General features: G+C 26.4%; 6 protein-coding genes across 8 annotated transcripts; 3 read left to right on the top strand and 3 right to left on the bottom strand.

The window, feature by feature from the left end:
• The first annotated feature begins 953 nt into the window (after positions 1-953).
• Positions 954-4,467, top strand: LOC106785584 (centromere protein I-like). Its single transcript, XM_014746191.1, has 15 exons — positions 954-1,066; positions 1,381-1,506; positions 1,621-1,770; positions 1,839-1,927; positions 2,026-2,156; positions 2,241-2,421; positions 2,498-2,604; positions 2,742-2,896; positions 2,967-3,167; positions 3,268-3,374; positions 3,455-3,646; positions 3,715-3,842; positions 3,916-4,030; positions 4,111-4,278; positions 4,358-4,467. The coding sequence occupies exons 1-15, from the start codon at positions 1,009-1,011 to the stop codon at positions 4,436-4,438; spliced, it is 1,989 nt and encodes a 662-aa protein (XP_014601677.1). The 5' UTR covers positions 954-1,008; the 3' UTR covers positions 4,439-4,467.
• A 716-nt stretch (positions 4,468-5,183) lies between these two features.
• Positions 5,184-6,650, top strand: LOC106785625 (exosome complex component MTR3-like). Its single transcript, XM_014746252.1, has 4 exons — positions 5,184-5,469; positions 5,578-5,831; positions 5,930-6,076; positions 6,253-6,650. The coding sequence occupies exons 1-4, from the start codon at positions 5,322-5,324 to the stop codon at positions 6,565-6,567; spliced, it is 864 nt and encodes a 287-aa protein (XP_014601738.1). The 5' UTR covers positions 5,184-5,321; the 3' UTR covers positions 6,568-6,650.
• A 745-nt stretch (positions 6,651-7,395) lies between these two features.
• On the bottom strand, positions 7,396-9,778 carry LOC106785623 (transmembrane protein 164). 2 transcript variants are annotated; one of them, XM_014746251.1, is made up of 7 exons: positions 9,577-9,778; positions 8,930-9,435; positions 8,722-8,838; positions 8,558-8,636; positions 8,361-8,461; positions 7,943-8,270; positions 7,396-7,659 (listed from the first exon to the last, which is right to left on the bottom strand). In XM_014746251.1, the coding sequence occupies exons 2-6, from the start codon at positions 9,245-9,247 to the stop codon at positions 7,998-8,000; spliced, it is 888 nt and encodes a 295-aa protein (XP_014601737.1). In that variant the 5' UTR covers positions 9,248-9,435; positions 9,577-9,778; the 3' UTR covers positions 7,396-7,659; positions 7,943-7,997. The 2 variants fall into 2 exon arrangements, with proteins under 2 accessions (XP_014601737.1, XP_014601736.1); XM_014746250.1 differs by having other exon boundaries at positions 8,930-9,778.
• Positions 9,779-10,320: 542 nt separating this feature from the next.
• Positions 10,321-12,097, top strand: LOC106785619 (protein OSCP1). Its single transcript, XM_014746246.1, has 4 exons — positions 10,321-10,432; positions 10,609-10,928; positions 11,021-11,298; positions 11,365-12,097. Exons 1-4 carry the CDS (start codon positions 10,321-10,323, stop codon positions 11,729-11,731), a joined length of 1,077 nt encoding a protein of 358 aa, XP_014601732.1. The 3' UTR covers positions 11,732-12,097.
• LOC106785618 (probable trans-2-enoyl-CoA reductase, mitochondrial) lies at positions 11,823-13,617 on the bottom strand. The gene is made up of 6 exons (XM_014746245.1): positions 13,603-13,617; positions 13,176-13,442; positions 12,851-13,087; positions 12,553-12,774; positions 12,263-12,493; positions 11,823-12,174 (listed from the first exon to the last, which is right to left on the bottom strand). Exons 2-6 carry the CDS (start codon positions 13,359-13,361, stop codon positions 11,944-11,946), a joined length of 1,107 nt encoding a protein of 368 aa, XP_014601731.1. The 5' UTR covers positions 13,362-13,442; positions 13,603-13,617; the 3' UTR covers positions 11,823-11,943.
• Positions 13,618-13,879: 262 nt separating this feature from the next.
• LOC106785617 (FAD-dependent oxidoreductase domain-containing protein 1) lies at positions 13,880-16,668 on the bottom strand. Of its 2 annotated transcripts, none has more exons than XM_014746244.1 (7): positions 16,023-16,668; positions 15,579-15,833; positions 15,006-15,475; positions 14,782-14,927; positions 14,629-14,715; positions 14,402-14,555; positions 13,880-14,311 (listed from the first exon to the last, which is right to left on the bottom strand). In XM_014746244.1, the coding sequence occupies exons 2-7, from the start codon at positions 15,712-15,714 to the stop codon at positions 14,057-14,059; spliced, it is 1,248 nt and encodes a 415-aa protein (XP_014601730.1). In that variant the 5' UTR covers positions 15,715-15,833; positions 16,023-16,668; the 3' UTR covers positions 13,880-14,056. The 2 variants fall into 2 exon arrangements, with proteins under 2 accessions (XP_014601730.1, XP_014601729.1); XM_014746243.1 differs by having other exon boundaries at positions 15,006-15,506; positions 16,023-16,665.
• Between the last annotated feature and the right edge of the window lie 386 nt (positions 16,669-17,054).

Here is a 17,054-nt window from a genome sequence, read left to right as displayed (position 1 = left end):
AGTATTTTTATTAAATGTTGTCTATATGACTTTCCATAAATGAAAATTTGATTGATTTCGAGTATTATGTATGTCATACATATGCAACCTCTTCGGAAAATCATATAAACAACATTGAATAAAAGAATTTTGATAGCGGATAAAAAAATCAGTCTAACTGTGGATTTCAAAGAGGACGGTGCTCTGAACATATATTCCGTGCTTTTAAACAACAATACACATTTCCTTCGATTAATTAATAATTATTTTAATGCACTAATGCACTTTATTTTTATTACAGTAAAGTTTTACCCTCGAAGTCATCACTGCGCAGAAGCGTTAAAATAATTACATAAAAATGATAAAAATCCTAAAATCAGAGCGTTTTATAATTTTGAATTTTATTTATTAGGTGTATTATTCCTTTTCTATACATGCGCAACGTTCGGAAGGGCACATAAACAACATTTAATAAAAGAACTTTGATAAAGAACAAATGGTGCCAGTCTAACGGGGGATTTCGAAGAGGACAGTGCACCGAATATATACTCTGTGTTTTTAAACAACAATATACATTTCTTTCGATTATTTGACAATCATTTAAGGTATATCGAACACTTTAATTTACTCTAGTAATATTTTGGATTCAACTTTTATTTTTTTTTCACGACTTTACAATACTTTACGTTACGATTTATAATAATCATATAATCAAACTATTTTCTTTTTTCTTTATTATTTGACTTATTCGATTCGACGGAAAATATACTATCCTAATTATTTGAATTTGAATTACGAAAAGAGAGAGTGGCATGCCATCTATGATTTCATTTCGTAAATATAAATCCAATGATAACGAGGATGGCAAATGAAATTCAACAGTAACGCTATAGCGTCGATATTTGTAACTAACCAATTCTTTATCATAGATATTCGTTCTTATTTAATTGTGTTTCATGTTAAATGCTTATGCGTCTGTGCAAGGTTTTGATATTAGGTTGAAAAATTGGAGCGCGGGTTCTTATAAGAATGGAAAACGATTTAGAGGATGCTAAGTTAAGTTCTAAGTTTTTAAAGACATTAAAAGGTAAGCGAATGATATATCAGCTGAAAAAAGATGTGAAATTTTGATTTGGATAATAAAAATATATCACGAGAGAGAAATGTTTTTTAACAAAATCTTGTGTATAAATTAACATAACATCCAGTCTTATCTGAAAATAAGCAATATAATTACGAATATAAATATAACATATTTGATATGATGTATTAATTAAAATTACAATAGATCATTAATTTTCATACATGATTCGTATTTTATAACAAAATATAAATAATCTTTTAAAATCTTAAGACAAGTAATACGCATATAAGAATATATACATCCTAGAATTATTTTAGCAAAAGGAAAATCTTTTAATGGATTCGATATCGGTATCAAAGCATTACAACATAGAGCTGTAACCGAAGGATTACCAGATGAAGAAATTGATCAACTGATATATATTATCACGCACATTAACTTTGGTTTGTATATTAAGAGTTATAGTTATATTTATATATTTATATATATATATTAAATATTCTCCATATGTTTATTATCATACATTATTTATTTATTATTATATTTATTTCTTTTAGGTGCAGTAAAAAACATTTTATTAATCAAATGTCTAGTACCAATATATAAAATATCGAATAATTCACTGAAGCTTATGATAACATGGCTTTTATCGTCATTGAAGGACTTACAAATCACAGTAGCAATGATAACTATACAATGGATCATAGGTTTGCTGAAATATAAATTAATATTTATTGAATTAAAAGTTTACGATATAATCAGTATACTTTTTCAGGTTTGTGGGAATATTGTCTTGCGGATAAAAAAATCATTAGCATGTTCTACGAAGTATTTTTCTATTGGTTGATGAAGAAAGAAAAATTGGTATTGTTATAGTTTTTATTATTTAACAATAATCATTTATATTTGATAAATTATTCTCTTATAAATACATTATGCTTATAAGATGTATTTTATTAAAGGAGAAGCATTTAGCACAAGTTATATACACGATAACAAAACCAGAAGATGTAACACGTAGAAATATTTGCAGAATATTATCTATACATAAGAAACGGGTAGTTCGAAAAAAATATACTAATGCTCTACTTTCGTATGTATTTAGATTTAGAATCGTCATCTATGATAAAAGAATGAACAATTTAACAAGAATAAATTTTTACCTTTTTTTTTACAGCTTGTTTAAAACTTATAAGCCTGAATTAGTGCCAGAAAAGATTGAAACAATGAATATAGAAAGTATTTGGAAACCAATACCAGAAGTATTACGAGTAGCATTAAAAGACGCTAAAAATCGTTTAGAAATACAACAAAGCATCGATAAAATACAAGAACATTATATGTGGAATATTTCCAAAGTATATCGTTGTTTTTCAATTCTATAATATAACTTTGACTATATGTTTCTATATATACATATATATTTTTGTTAAGGTTTCTAAGAAGAAAAAAAAGTTACTTTTACCGTCTGTTGGATATTTTCATATTGGTTCAAGTATCTTTAAAGATAAAGATGCTAAATCTATTTTTGACATATATACGTAAGTTACACTTGTATATATATAATTTAAAGTTTTAATGATTTATTAATATTATTAATATTACAGCATTGATTTTTTTAATTAGAACAACACACACATTTCATTTAAAAAATCTTAATAATTTATTAATATTATAGCATTTATGACTTAGGACGACATCACTTCAGTATTGAACTACCTTGTAACGCAATATCTTTGTTAGTTAATACAGCTGGTTATCATCTTCTCACATATGCTGATTTTAACTTTCAAATTAGATTTTCCTACAATCTTTATAATACACTTAGAAGAGGTATGAAATATGTATGTACATAAGTATTATATATTGGATTGAATTTGTTAAAAATGTAATATTGTTACAGCATTTATATTAGAAAGAGGTAACTTTTCTGAAACAGAAATGGAAACATTACTTGATATGACTGTTCAATTTTGTAAATACATGCAACAAGGTATACTTGTTGTTAATCTTTTTATCGAAGAATATTTGTATTTAAATAGTAGAGAACATTTTAGTAAAATATTAGAAATTTTACAATGGATGACAATCATATCTATAACTGGTAATGTATGATTTGTATAAAATTATTTTTTAATACTATTCTTTCTTCTTTTAAAAAACATCAGCAATACTAATTAATTTATATCTCATTTTTATTACAGAAGAACAACAAGCAATATTATCATATATAGAAAATATGTTTTATGAATCATCAATTACCGACAAATGCAAAATTATCGAAACCTTAAGGATTCTTATCACTAATATTGTACGTACAAATTTAACAAATATTATATACAAATAATCGATTATTAAATATATAATAAATAAAAAACATATTTGTTTTAGTTCGTTAATGAAGGATTCAACGAATGTAGTCAAAAAGTACCAGCACCGTTTTTAAGACAAAAACCAATGAGTAAAATAACTGATACCATACCTATTCTTATCAATTTTTCAAAAAATCTTATAGTATCTGGTTTAAATGCACACTCATACGATATTTTACTTCTATCCGAAAGTCTTAGATTTTACGAAGTGGTACGTAACGCATTAAATACATATTATTTTAAAATTATCATAATTACATTTATTTATTTTTTAATCAGATTTTTGAATTAGAATCTCGTAGTAATAACATATCATTATGGGCTGTAACTCCTGTTGCTGTAACTTATGGAGCATTTGTATCTAGCAATTGTGCAATCGTCAGCAGAATTTGTTCCTTGATATTAAAGTAATTATTATATTAATGAAATATAAATACTCGTTTATAAGAAAATATATTACTTTAATTATTATTTTTATAGATATTTGAAGAGGTGTGAAGCATTAAGAGAACAAAATACAAAATCATTTTATAAAAATATTGAGACGATATCTGCTTATGTTACAGATATAGCAGGAGCTTTATGGTATGATAAGGTGCGTAATATTTAGAAAATAGATAAATACATATTATTTAATATTATGAATACATAATTTAATAAAAATTACTCATATAGGCTTTTAACAGCGAAGATCATTATCTTTGTAATAGACCCACTATAGATGATTTTGGAAAATTCGATTTCCATACTCAATTAAATATTAGTAATCATTATGCCATCCTTCCTTATAAATATATCATCCCCAAAGAGCTTCTTAATAGCTTCGAAATAATAACTAAAGAGGTAACAATAATTCTTAGATTTTTGTTTTTTATTTTATGTTTTTGTATTTGTTCATTACGATATTAAATATCTTTTCTAGGATGCTATTAATCTTGCAGGAGAGTACTATCCTGCGATAAAAAAATTTTTAACAAAGGTAATATCAGATTTACAAGAATAAAACTAAATAATTTAATATAGTTTATAAAAAATATATTTTGTATATTTATATAAAAAATTAAAAAAAATTTGGTTCAATCGTTTATAAAACATGTTTATATAAAATTATTTTATCTGTGACAACGTATATTGCAATGTACAATCAATAAATTACATTAGCCAAAGGCAAATATTGTCGAGCCGAATTTATATTTATTGTTTTCATTATTTTATATAAAGAATTATATTATAATCTTCTATTCTTCAGTTCTAATTGTAAATTTTAATAATCAGCATTTAAATTAATAAAATCGCATAGCGGGAATTCTATTGTTCTCCTGTTGCACTTTTAGTTCAAATTTTGTCCATACTTGTCGCTAATGTCGCACATGCTTCAAATGAAAAATTGTTAACAACATTAATAAAAATTAATTTATCTGGAATTAACAGTTTAATTGATTATATAAAAATATAGCAATAAAGAGTAGAATATATATTCTCGTTCATGCAATTAAGAATTAGATTAAAATTTAATGAAAAAGTAACAGTTTTTCTTACATCTTGCTTAACCAGTAAAGAATTACTTAATTTGTTTAAAAACTTTTTTCTAAACTATTATTTATGAAATTCTTGAATAGAAATTAGTACGATTCTAAGCTTAGCGTTTATATAAAAATCGTCTTGAGTAAAAACTATAACGTCTTAAGATAATCGTCACGTCGAATAAGATAATCTTTACTAAAATCATCTTAATATCATTTTAAGAGCAAATTTAAAGCCTCCACCGAAAGTAAAATATGGCGGTATCTCTAGCAAGCATGTAGTTATGAAAACATAACCTCTTTTACCGAGTTAAATATATTTTTATTTGTATTTTATAAAAGATAAAACATAAAGAATTGAAAATGCCGACAGATCATAAACGAATTAATGGTCCAGAAATATCTGTATCATATAATATTTATTCTAATTCTAATAGCGAAGAAAAATATACAGAAAGTAATATTTCTATAAGGAAGGATGGTCGTGCGCATAACAAACGGAGGGAAATATGTAAGTTTAAATATAAAACAAAATATTATCTTGTATACAATAAAAATTTATTAATTTTACAAGTATGATCTACTCTAATTAATATTTAAATTGTATTATCTTTAACAGTTTTAAAAACAGGAATAATTAGTCAAGCAAAAGGTTCTGCATATATTGAAATGGGTGATACTAAAGTTGTATGCTCTGTCTATGATCCCAGAGAAATTCATAATAGGAATGAATATAGTACGCACGGTGAACTGTTTTGTGAATTCAAGTTTGCGCCGTTCTCTTGTAAAAAAAGAAAAATACATCAACAAGATGCGGAGGAGAAAGAATATAGTTTGATTCTTAAAAGGGCTTTGGAACCAGCAGTTTGTTTGGTAATCATATGTTTATTTATTCTTAGAAAAAAGATACTTTCTTTTTTTATTTTGTATGATAAGCCCTACGCTTAATATTTATCTCTATATTTTTTCAGCACGAGTTTCCTAACTTTCAAGTAGACGTTTATACAACAGTTTTAGATAACGATGGTTCATCCTTAGCAGCTGCTATAACTGTAGCTAGTGTAGCACTAGCTAACGCAGGCGTTCCTATGTTTGGTTTGGTTACCGCATCTTCCATGGTAAATTTATTTACAGTTTACTTTAATATTACTTTGCATCTTGAAATCGTACTTATCATATAATCTTAATAATTATATATAATTCTACGTTAGGATCTCAGTCTTTAAAAGATCTTTAATACAAGCACACAAAACTTTATCTAACGACAAGATATTAAATGACATTATTTTAATAGGCTATCTATGATAATCTACTGCTTCTTGATCCAACGGATAGTGAAGAGTTATATTGTAGCAAAAATTCCTCAACTTCTGGAAATCATGGCATTATAATGCAAGCGTTTCTTCCCCAACTTGAACAAATTTCAGAACTTTTCTTGATTGGAAATTTAAATATGGAAAATGTTATTAATGCTATAGAAGTTATAAAACAAGCTAATAAAGATATATATCCACTGTTACAACAATGCCTCGTCAGATCAGTTTTCAAAGTAATAAAAGAAACGAAGTATAAGGAAAATGAAGCAAAAGAAATAAAACAATTAGATTAAAAAATCAAATAATTAAATCTATTTTAAACGTAGGCTTTTATTTTTAAGTAAAGATTATTTTGTAATAATAATAAAAACAATTATAGAAAAAAAATATAATAATACAGCGATCATCCCCACTGAATCAATTTATTTTATCTTTACATTTATATAGTATATAATTACTAATAATTTCCCATTATGTGTCTGTTTTTATTCTATTTATATAACACCCAGAAGGCTTATCTTTGACATTATTAGTTTAGTTTTTGTTTTTGTTATAGGTATCCCATTTATTTTCTATCTTACTAAATAGTGCACTAAAAAAAGTGTAATTTAAAATATAAAATATAATATATATAAACACACATTATCTAATCACATTTGCATCTCTCTCTAACAGGAGTACATTTTAGAGGCCGTCATAAGAAATTCAGGCCATAAAAGTGCATTTATATATATTTTAAGAATTTCGTTAACAGATCTTAGTTTTCTTTGAGTATAATCGTGCCACTACACATTATCGTTCTTTATAATATATATATGTATATACCGTTAAAACCTGAATGTTAAAATATAAATAAATTGTGTAAAATAATTAATCACATTATAGAACAAGCTGTCATAAAAATAGAAGATCTTTTAAAAAGACATTGTCTTTCTGTTATATATATATAGATGTGTGTATATAGTTATACTTTATAGTACTGTTAATATTTGACGTAGTTCTTTATACAATATCAATTTGCTTCATTTACAGTGTTCCTTCTAATAAAACATCTTTGCTAAAAGTAATTTATTTATTTATATTTAATATAGAAATATTTTAATGTGTAAATTTTCTTTTTGTGTCACCGATAATGCTATAATTATAAAAAAGCTCTTGAAACACTAATGTATTATCTACCTTTATTGCTGCCATACTCTTTTTTCATTAATTAATCTCTACTATGACTAGCATTTATGTATAGTTCTTCATAAGTACTTTAAACAAATATAGGTATTTAAAAAAGTAATAGGCATGCTACTTAAATACATATACATCGTGTATCACTAGGATTACACAAAGATCATTTGTTATCACCAATTGTTACATGATCAGGAAATACTATCCTGAAAAAATAAATGTAATTAAATAAACATTAGTATTGTAAATTTATACAGGATGTCCTATAATTAGTAATACAAGTATACAGGGAATGATTCTACATGAGAAACTATTAGGGCTTTGTTTTGAACAAAAAAAAATAAGTTTGAAAATTTCTTGAGTATGCATGCACCCCCTTAACTCTCTTATATCACCAGTTACATAATACTCTGGATATTATTACAAATTATAATAGTAATAACTTTTTAATAGTATTTTTATATTATTGGAAATATTTGAAATACTTACTTTGTTATAACAAAAGAGTCGTTTATATGAACTTCGTTAAGTTTCAAAGATCCAATTACTCTAAATGAGTATGCCCATTTTCTAATTTATTTGACACTTTCTTATTATTATCTTCATATTTTCTCCTTGGTAATGCAACTTCAAGAGATGATTTAACTTTAGTTAAGGGACATTTAGTCAACAGGTAATCGTACAAATAGCATAATAATTTAGACAAAAGAGGGCACAATAATCCCTGATGCATAAATGCACCCATTCTATAGTTTTGTCCCTCAAATGGATCTAAGACTGCTGAACATAACATATGGCTGAGATTCACTTGTGTGGGCTGTATAAAACATTTAAAAACACACTATTAATGACGATAATAATTATGTATAAAGCATAAATTATACAAATAAAATAGTATATATCATACCAAAGCAATAAGTTGCAAAATCCAGAAATGGTACGCCAAATTAAAACCATAACTTAAAATCGACCAGTTCAAATCCGACAAAGGTTCAATGTTGTATACTCCTGTAAAAAAAGAAAGGAAAAGAAAACGTTATATGTAAACAAATCTATTAAAAAATAAAATGATAATGTATGATGAGGAATTTTGTTAGCCGTTACCTCCAATTCTTAATAAGTAATATGGTATTACTAACATTAAACCATGTTGAATATAATATACCGCTTTATCTGGAAATATCTAAAAGATTAATTTACATTTTTTTATATTTTGATTTTTCTTTCATTTAAAAAATTAAATATTAATAATTATTATTATTATTTACTCTTCGAGATTCTGTTTCCGGGAATAAAAATGCCAGCACGGGACCATTCATAAGATTGAGATGTATTCGAAAAATACTAGTTACCATAGGGCTTGGTTCAGCTGCTAGTAGATACAACTACGTAAACAAAAAATATACAAGATAAATAAATAAAAAAAAATATTCAAGTAAAAAATGAAACAATGTAAAATAAAATAAAAATATTTACCTGTATAGCAGTGGTAATGTGGCAAGGATTTAACAAATAAATGATGGTACGACTTGTAAATTTGAAACCGATTTCTACACCCAGAACCATAGACATAATAATTAATAAAACTTTTTTACCGAATCTATCTTGATTAACATATGGTAATCTTTTTGGTAATGTTATTTTCTTAAAACCCCACACCCAAAATGATATAATGAATATAGATACAAAAGCTGTTTCAATTAATTTTCTGTTTGTACTTAAGTAATATGCACATTCTGGACCAACATTCCTTGGTATTGAACTGTTAACACCATCATAAGCCCACTCAAACATTATTAATAATAATTAATTTCTTGTAAATTTATAAGATTAAACGATTATTTTTTTTTTCTTTTTTTTTTAGTCATACAGTTATGACTATCACAGTATTAAGTATATATATATGTATGTATTTGTATATATCTATGTTTGTGTATGTATAACGTGTGTATATTATATATGGCTTTATGTTGACACACACACTGAAAAGTTTTAATAAAATTATTTTAAAACATTGCACACAGCTACGTTCTGCGATACAATATTGTACAACTACTTAAAATTGAGCCCATATTTGTACTATATTTCATATCAGAAGTTGAACATTTTAACTTGTTACATACATTAGTCGGTATACCATTAAATCTATCTCATTAACTTGTGATATAAGAGTATCTACTGAATGCAAAAAAAAAATCTGTATAAAGAGTTCTAGAAATAGCACCTCTACCATCAACGGGTAGCTAACAATCAAGGAAGCTTAACTTCTGCAGAAGATAAAACATTCCATACCACAGATGATAGTCTCAATTTCATGATGTCGCTAGTAGCAGTTGTTTACTTTAAAGCTCCAATAAATGATAGTTTAACATCATTTTTATTAATAATATTATCTTAAAATCTCTCTCTCTCTCTCTCTCTCTCTCTCTCTCTCTCTCTCTCTCTCTCTCTTAGATGAATAATTTAACATAGTTCATTTATTTCTTTAAATAAATTTTTCTCTTTACATTAAATTTTATTTATAACATACATACAACATTATTTGCAATTATTGATGTAAAATAGTATTTATAATAATCGTAGATAAAAATTGTAATAATAGTTATACATAGATTAGTTAATTACTCTGTGATTTTTTTAAATAATTTTACAGTACTAATTTTTATTAATTTGAAATTTCGCGCAGCTCTTGACGTAATGACGTATGCATTCTTGGCGATCGCTCATTGGTTGACTTCATATTGCATCATATATATATATATTTATGAAATCGTTGACAAGGTTACGTATGAATTGATTCTAGCATAACAGATACTCTTGAGTACGTAGCAATTTAATGTGAAATATTTGAATAATTTTAAATAAAAATGTCAATGCACGCAACACCGATACTCTATTTAAACATGGGTGGAGAAATGCTGTATGTTTTACAACAAAGACTGAAAGCTCAAAAAATCGACATCGACAAAACAGTGCAAGGCCAGTCCAGTAACAGAAATATTCGAAAAAGATCGTACGCACTGTTCCTATCATCCTTTATATGAAATTCAATATTCATAACAAATTCACTTAAGCACTTGCTTTTTTGCATTATTTTATATTATTGATTTAATTGACTGATTTCTTGAACTTTTTTCTTTCTTCTAACATTACAGTATTAAACGATGTAACTGCTGCTTTGCTCAATGTCACAGTACTTTCATCGGTCTTCAAAAAAGGCCCTGTTATTGCTGTTGCTTCATTGCGTCCTACTTTAGAATGCGCTGCTTTATCCTCTATCATGAAATTGGATAATAGTAGCATGGATAAATTGTTTGATTTAATGACGATGATGGTCAAATATCAATTGACTGTAGTTACTGGTCCTAGAGAAGTTATTCTTCTTACGTTAAATCATATCGATGCAATGCGCGATATGGTTAGCAATCCAACTGGACAAGAATGCGTCACGTTGGTCCATCAAATGGTTATCGATGTAAGCAAACCTTTTTTCCAATTTATCTATATATAATAAAACACATTAGAACTTAATGTTTAATTGAAATTTTTTAAATATTTGTATTACAGTTTTATAGCGATTTAACTTTCGATGAAGTATGGAGAACAAGATACGATTGTCTTCAAGAATTAGAACCATATCGTGTTAGGGTTTCTATTCTTTTGAGACTTGGTCTACAAAATGAAGATACTAGTTTTAATTTAACTTCACAAAAGTACGATGAAAAGTACGAAGAAAATAGACATATATTAGGCAATCAAAAAATAAAAGATGTAGACCCCAATAAGAATTGCGGAGGTTCATTCCAACTTTTTAGCGACCGTGAAACATTATTAGGAAGAAATATGTAAGCATATTAATATTTTAATTTTATTTAAGACCACAAATTCTAAATAACATTTATTATTTGTAGATACTCTTCTACATATGGAATGATAGAAAAATTAAGACCATTGCAATACGATTCGAATTTCCTAAAAGACTGTGGCACCAAAGCAGAGCTTGAAATGTTGGCTACTCAATTAGGAACAGAAGAAACTTACGAAAGACCTTTTACTTTGAATTTATTTTCTAATGAAGAAGATACTTCAAATAATAAAAATAAGTGTAATATTGATAAGAGTAACTTTGAGAAAAAAGAACAAGAAGTTGAAAAAACAAAGATTAACGAAGACTACAAAAATAAGCTTGATAACGTTTATGCAGATTTTCATGAAAATGAATTGGAGAAAACAGCACACAGTATGGATCTACTTGATTTACTGGATGAGATCGAATAACTGGCTAATTTATCAAAATACTATCCAACTAAATAATTCCTACATATTTCTTTTCAGTGCACTTAACAGATAAATATATATATACAATTTGATTAGCACCTCATTTAATAATATAATATTTTTAACTCTAAAAGACCATCATACAATATCGTATAATATTAAATATATTAAATGCACAAATAATGCTTTTTTATAAACTATCATAATTAAGTTTAACTCTTAGTCATATCCAAAATGTATTTAACTCCAGTTTTGCCACTCATATTAAGTGCATTAGTAATAGCTTCTTGATATTGAGAGAAAGGCACAAGTTTGTGCGGCGGAGCTTGTAATTTTTTATCTTTAAAGAAAGCTAATAATTCATCATACATATCTAATCGTTCTTTTGATTCCATATTTGCCTTGGTCCATGCAGTCATCCAAAATCCTTGTAGAATTATGTTCTATGATCATATATAAAAGAATTAATAAGCTTGTGGAAACAAAAATATAATTTCATTTAAATAATTTAGATGTTAAATCAAGTATTACTTTAAAAATAAAAGCTGAAGGTGGAATGGTCACTGGTTCTCTCGACATACCACCATACGTAACCATTATACCTCCATGCGCAAGGTGTCTCATAATATCTGTAGCACTTTGACCCGAAATACAGTTAAGTGCTAATTTAGGGTGAGGTAATTTTTTATTCTTAAAAATTTGAGTCGTTCTAATTTCACTTTCAGTTAATACTTCATCCGCTCCCATAGATGTTAACAGATTCTAAATAATAAGTAATGACATTAATAATCAAATAACATCTAAGAGATGTTTCTTAATACCTTTAATTCTTGTAAATTTGGTCTGTCTCTAACAACATTAACAGATCGATAATTCCAGATTTTACACAATTGTATAACCAGTTGTCCTACTGCTGAATTACCTCCATTTTGTATAACGGTATCTCCATGTTTTAAACATACAAAATCTTTAAGCATTCTATATGCAGTACATGGATTAACGTTCATCATACTAGCTTCCACAATTCCAACTTCTTTAGGAATCTAAAATTTGAACATGGTTTTTATTATATAACAATCTACTAAATAAAAATAATTTTAATGAAACTAATAAAACAACCTTTAACAAATCTTTCGACTCATAAATGGCATCCGTTCTCCATGTTCCCAAATTAGAATAGTTGGGAATAACCATATCCCCAACACATAAATTAGTTACTTTAGAACCAACATCTATTATCTCTCCTACACCTTCATTTCCTGGAACAGCTGGTAATGAAGGTTTACTTGGATATTTACCTTGAATAGTATTAATGTCGGCTGGATTGACAGGTGCCAACAACCACTTGACTGCAACCTTTACAGAATATTTATATTAATATATATATTAAAGTTATAAAATAGCAATCAAAATTATGACAACATGAGTATTTATTTAAATATACCTGACATCCATCTGGTTTATTTATTGTGGTATTAGCGACTTGTAATACATCTACCGGATCACCATATTCTTTATAGAGCAATGATTTTGCTGTATCAGTTATGGCGATACCACTCATATTTCGAATTTGTATTAATTTTGTTGACTGCGAAACTGATGATAGGAAGTATCGTACAAATAAAACCATTGTATCTTTTTTTCTTGACAACTTTAAACGTAATTTTCCTTTATTTTCTTCAAATATTTATTTATATCCTTTATTTTCTACCTGCATAATAACAATAACAATACTTTTACTTTTAATGTTGAGGTTATAAAATAAAGTTACATATATATTTTGAAATATTAAATGATTATAAAATCGTTTAGATATTTATTATATAACACGTTACTATTGAGGTAAATCACTATTATCCTACTTCATTCACCATTTTCTAATGTTTTTATCTTCTTGAATTTGAAATATGTAATTACTTACATACGTCACCACTAACGCATACCAATCATTATAAACCTATAGATTTAGAGGGAAATATTGAAAAAACGCGTAATTAATTATTCATCTATTAATAGATATAATTAAACAAATTTTATTGTACACAAATTTTGCACTCTAAATTCAACTTTTGGCAAATAAAATTTTATTGCAGTTCTAAGAATTCATATAAAGTATTATCTTTATTTACAAAAAAAGAAACAAAAATGTTTTAATTATGAAAAAAATTGTTTATTTGGTTAAATATATATAATATTGTATACATTTATAATACAATCATTGTATAATATTACATAATATACATTTGTACACATAATCATAATAATGCTTTTTTAACATGATTCTTTCATGATTATGTTTTAATCATACTATGTTTTCATGGACGATCAAATAATATTAACTTCATGCATAGGTTCTAATGTTATAAATCTTTCAAATCCTAATCTTGACAAATCTAATGTGCAAAATCGAGAATCTAAAATAAGTTCTGATATTGCTCGTCCTACTGCAGGTGCTTGCTGTATTCCATGACCGCTAAAACCAGTAGCTATAAACATATTTTTATACAAAGGATGACGACCAATTACGCCGTTCTGATCAAATGTATTGTATTCATAATATCCTGCCCAGGAAGATTTCACCTAAAAGTAATAGAAAATATTTCATAAAATCAACTACATTGATATTTCATTATGATTTGGTTTATAGTTAAACAAAATTTTTAATTTAACCTTCAGATTTTCAAAACTTTTGACTCTATTAGCAAGAACGGGCCAAACACTAGATTCAAAAAAGTTATGATCTACATCCAAATTATTTGTATCAGGTTCTTTATCAGCTTGCGGTTGTTGACCACAAATATAAGAATTGGCTAAACCGTCTCTCCTAAAAATGAAAATGATCGTTAAAGTTACGTTCTTATAATAATATGTATTTCATATTTATGAGATTATATTACCTAAAATAAGTATTAGTGGGATCTACTGTAAGCGGAGTATTTAAACCAGGTCCATCCGGACAATGGAAACAGTAGACATACCTTTTCCTAAAGAAAAGAATATAAGAACTGTAAATACAATATTTTCAAAAATATTTCTATAATATAGCGTACCTTCGTTCTACAGGTAAGGGAACACTTAAAATTCCTTCACCAAGCCCAATCTCTGCCTTTTCTGCTATTTCTCGACTAGATGCACCAGCTGCAATGACTACAGCTGCAAATTTTATAGTTTCAATAATACCATTTGGCAATTCAACCTACAAAGTGTTTTACATTATAAAAAAGTTTATTGCAATGAGTTTATTTAAAAAATGTTTAATTTGTTATAAACTCACTTTAACTTTTTTTATACTTTTACATGTTTTGGAGTCATCGCCAGATGAAAGCAAATATTCGTCAAATTCAAAACCTATAGCTTTCGCAGTAAGATACTCTACACCTAAAGACATTGCTTTTGTCTTGAAAGCACAGAGAAGTGACCAAGGATCAAACCATCCTTCTTTTTCCAGTCCAAAACATCCAACTGAAATACCTTCTGTATTTAACCATGGGAACTTTTCTTTCAATTTATTTGAAGAAAGAATGATATTTTTTGCACCCAGGGCATTTTGTATTTTCGAATTTTCTATTAATTGTTCAGCACTCAATTCAGTGGCTAACATTAAATAGCCATAAGGTTGAAATTGAACGTCCACAGGAGACTCTCCTTGAATGGCCAAATGATTATTTATATTTCTAATAAATTCTGCTCCGAAAAGAGACATTTCAATGTTTTCTTCGAGAGAAAATTGTTGACGTAAACCACCTACTGATAAAGCCGATGATGCATGGCAGTACTGTTTACATATTGTACAAATTATTTTCAGATAACAGCGTAGAGAAAGATTACTTTTATCTTAATAACTTACCGTAGGATCTTGCTCTATGACGATAACATGAAAGTCTTTTGGAAAGCGTTTTTTCAACCAATAAGCTATAGAACTTCCTATTACTCCTCCACCAATTATTGTTACATCGCTTCTTTGCGGTACATTCATAAGACATTCGTCAAGCAATTGTTTAACTCCTTCATCATCATTCCATGATTTAACTGTTACTCTTCTCTTATTTCCTATTGGCTTTTTCGGTAATCCTAGATACGGATTAAACTCTTCATTATTATCCTGTAACATTATTTTTAAAAGTAATTAACAGTTCTACGAATAATGATTATAATATTATTTAAATCATGAATTACTATAAACATTAAAATAAAGTATATATGGGATAATGTATACTATATTTACAAACTGCTAACCTATGTACAATTATATAATTGAAAAATGTTTTTTTTTTTCAATTTTCATAATTACCTTATTCGAGTAAGATCGTATTAACAATTGTTTCAGTCGTTGATTATTAAAAATATTTACTATTGTATTCCTTTGAGCAAAATAGCGAAACATGTTTTTCTTTTTTAACAAGTTTAATATAAAAATCACTGAGTTATATTATAAATTAATAACAATTATTGTCCCAGTTTAAAAATAAATGGGACTATTTGTGAATGTATTATATTAATAAGAATTAAGTAAAAGCACCATTTAGTATGCAAGATCTGCAATAAACTGGCATCATTGTTGTATGGTTACAGTTTAATTATCTTCGACTGATAAAGAAAGTGGAAATTTTTGTTTATTTGTATTAAAAGCATATTTTTATCAGTGATATTATCATCAATAAAGATTAATTTATATGCATGTAAGTTATTACTTGTTGCATATTTACGAATGAATCTATTTTATAAAAAATGTCTATCTATAACCTCAAAGATAACGTGAGTAAGAGCCGTGTGTGTTTACCGGTGCCCATGTATCTACATACATCAAATGTAGAACGATTAAAACTATAAAGAATAAATAGATAATAAACGAAAAAAACAAAAAAGAAATAAGATAAATGAGATAATAAGATAAGTGTTTACTCAACAGATATGATCATTTATTTAATGATTTCGTCTTTAATTTGATTTGAAGAGAATACGATTTACGTATAAATTAAAATTTATATTCCAAAAATATATATATGTTATTAATATTTATTTTTAATATCATTTAATACTATATTTGTTTTTATTTTATTAATAAAAATTACATCAATTTTAATATAAATTTTTTTCAATACATATAGGTGATAGAAAAAAAAATTTTATTAAAATTGTTTACTTTAATGCTTTCTCTTTTATTATTTAATGGAATTACTATAAAAATTATAATAAAAAATAGATATACATTTAATCATATTCGTAATAATATGTGCCAAAAAACGTTGACTATAATTATTTATTTACAATTATTTACTCCTTATCAATTTAAATCACTTATAATTATTGTTGTATATAAACA

This window comes from Polistes canadensis, unplaced genomic scaffold (genome assembly GCF_001313835.1).
Source record: "Polistes canadensis isolate GaletaPanama2010 unplaced genomic scaffold, ASM131383v1 scaffold_53, whole genome shotgun sequence".
NCBI lineage: Eukaryota > Metazoa > Arthropoda > Insecta > Hymenoptera > Vespidae > Polistes > Polistes canadensis.
The sequence above is the reverse complement of the archived record's forward strand: the minus strand, read 5'-3'. Positions and strand labels throughout refer to the sequence as shown.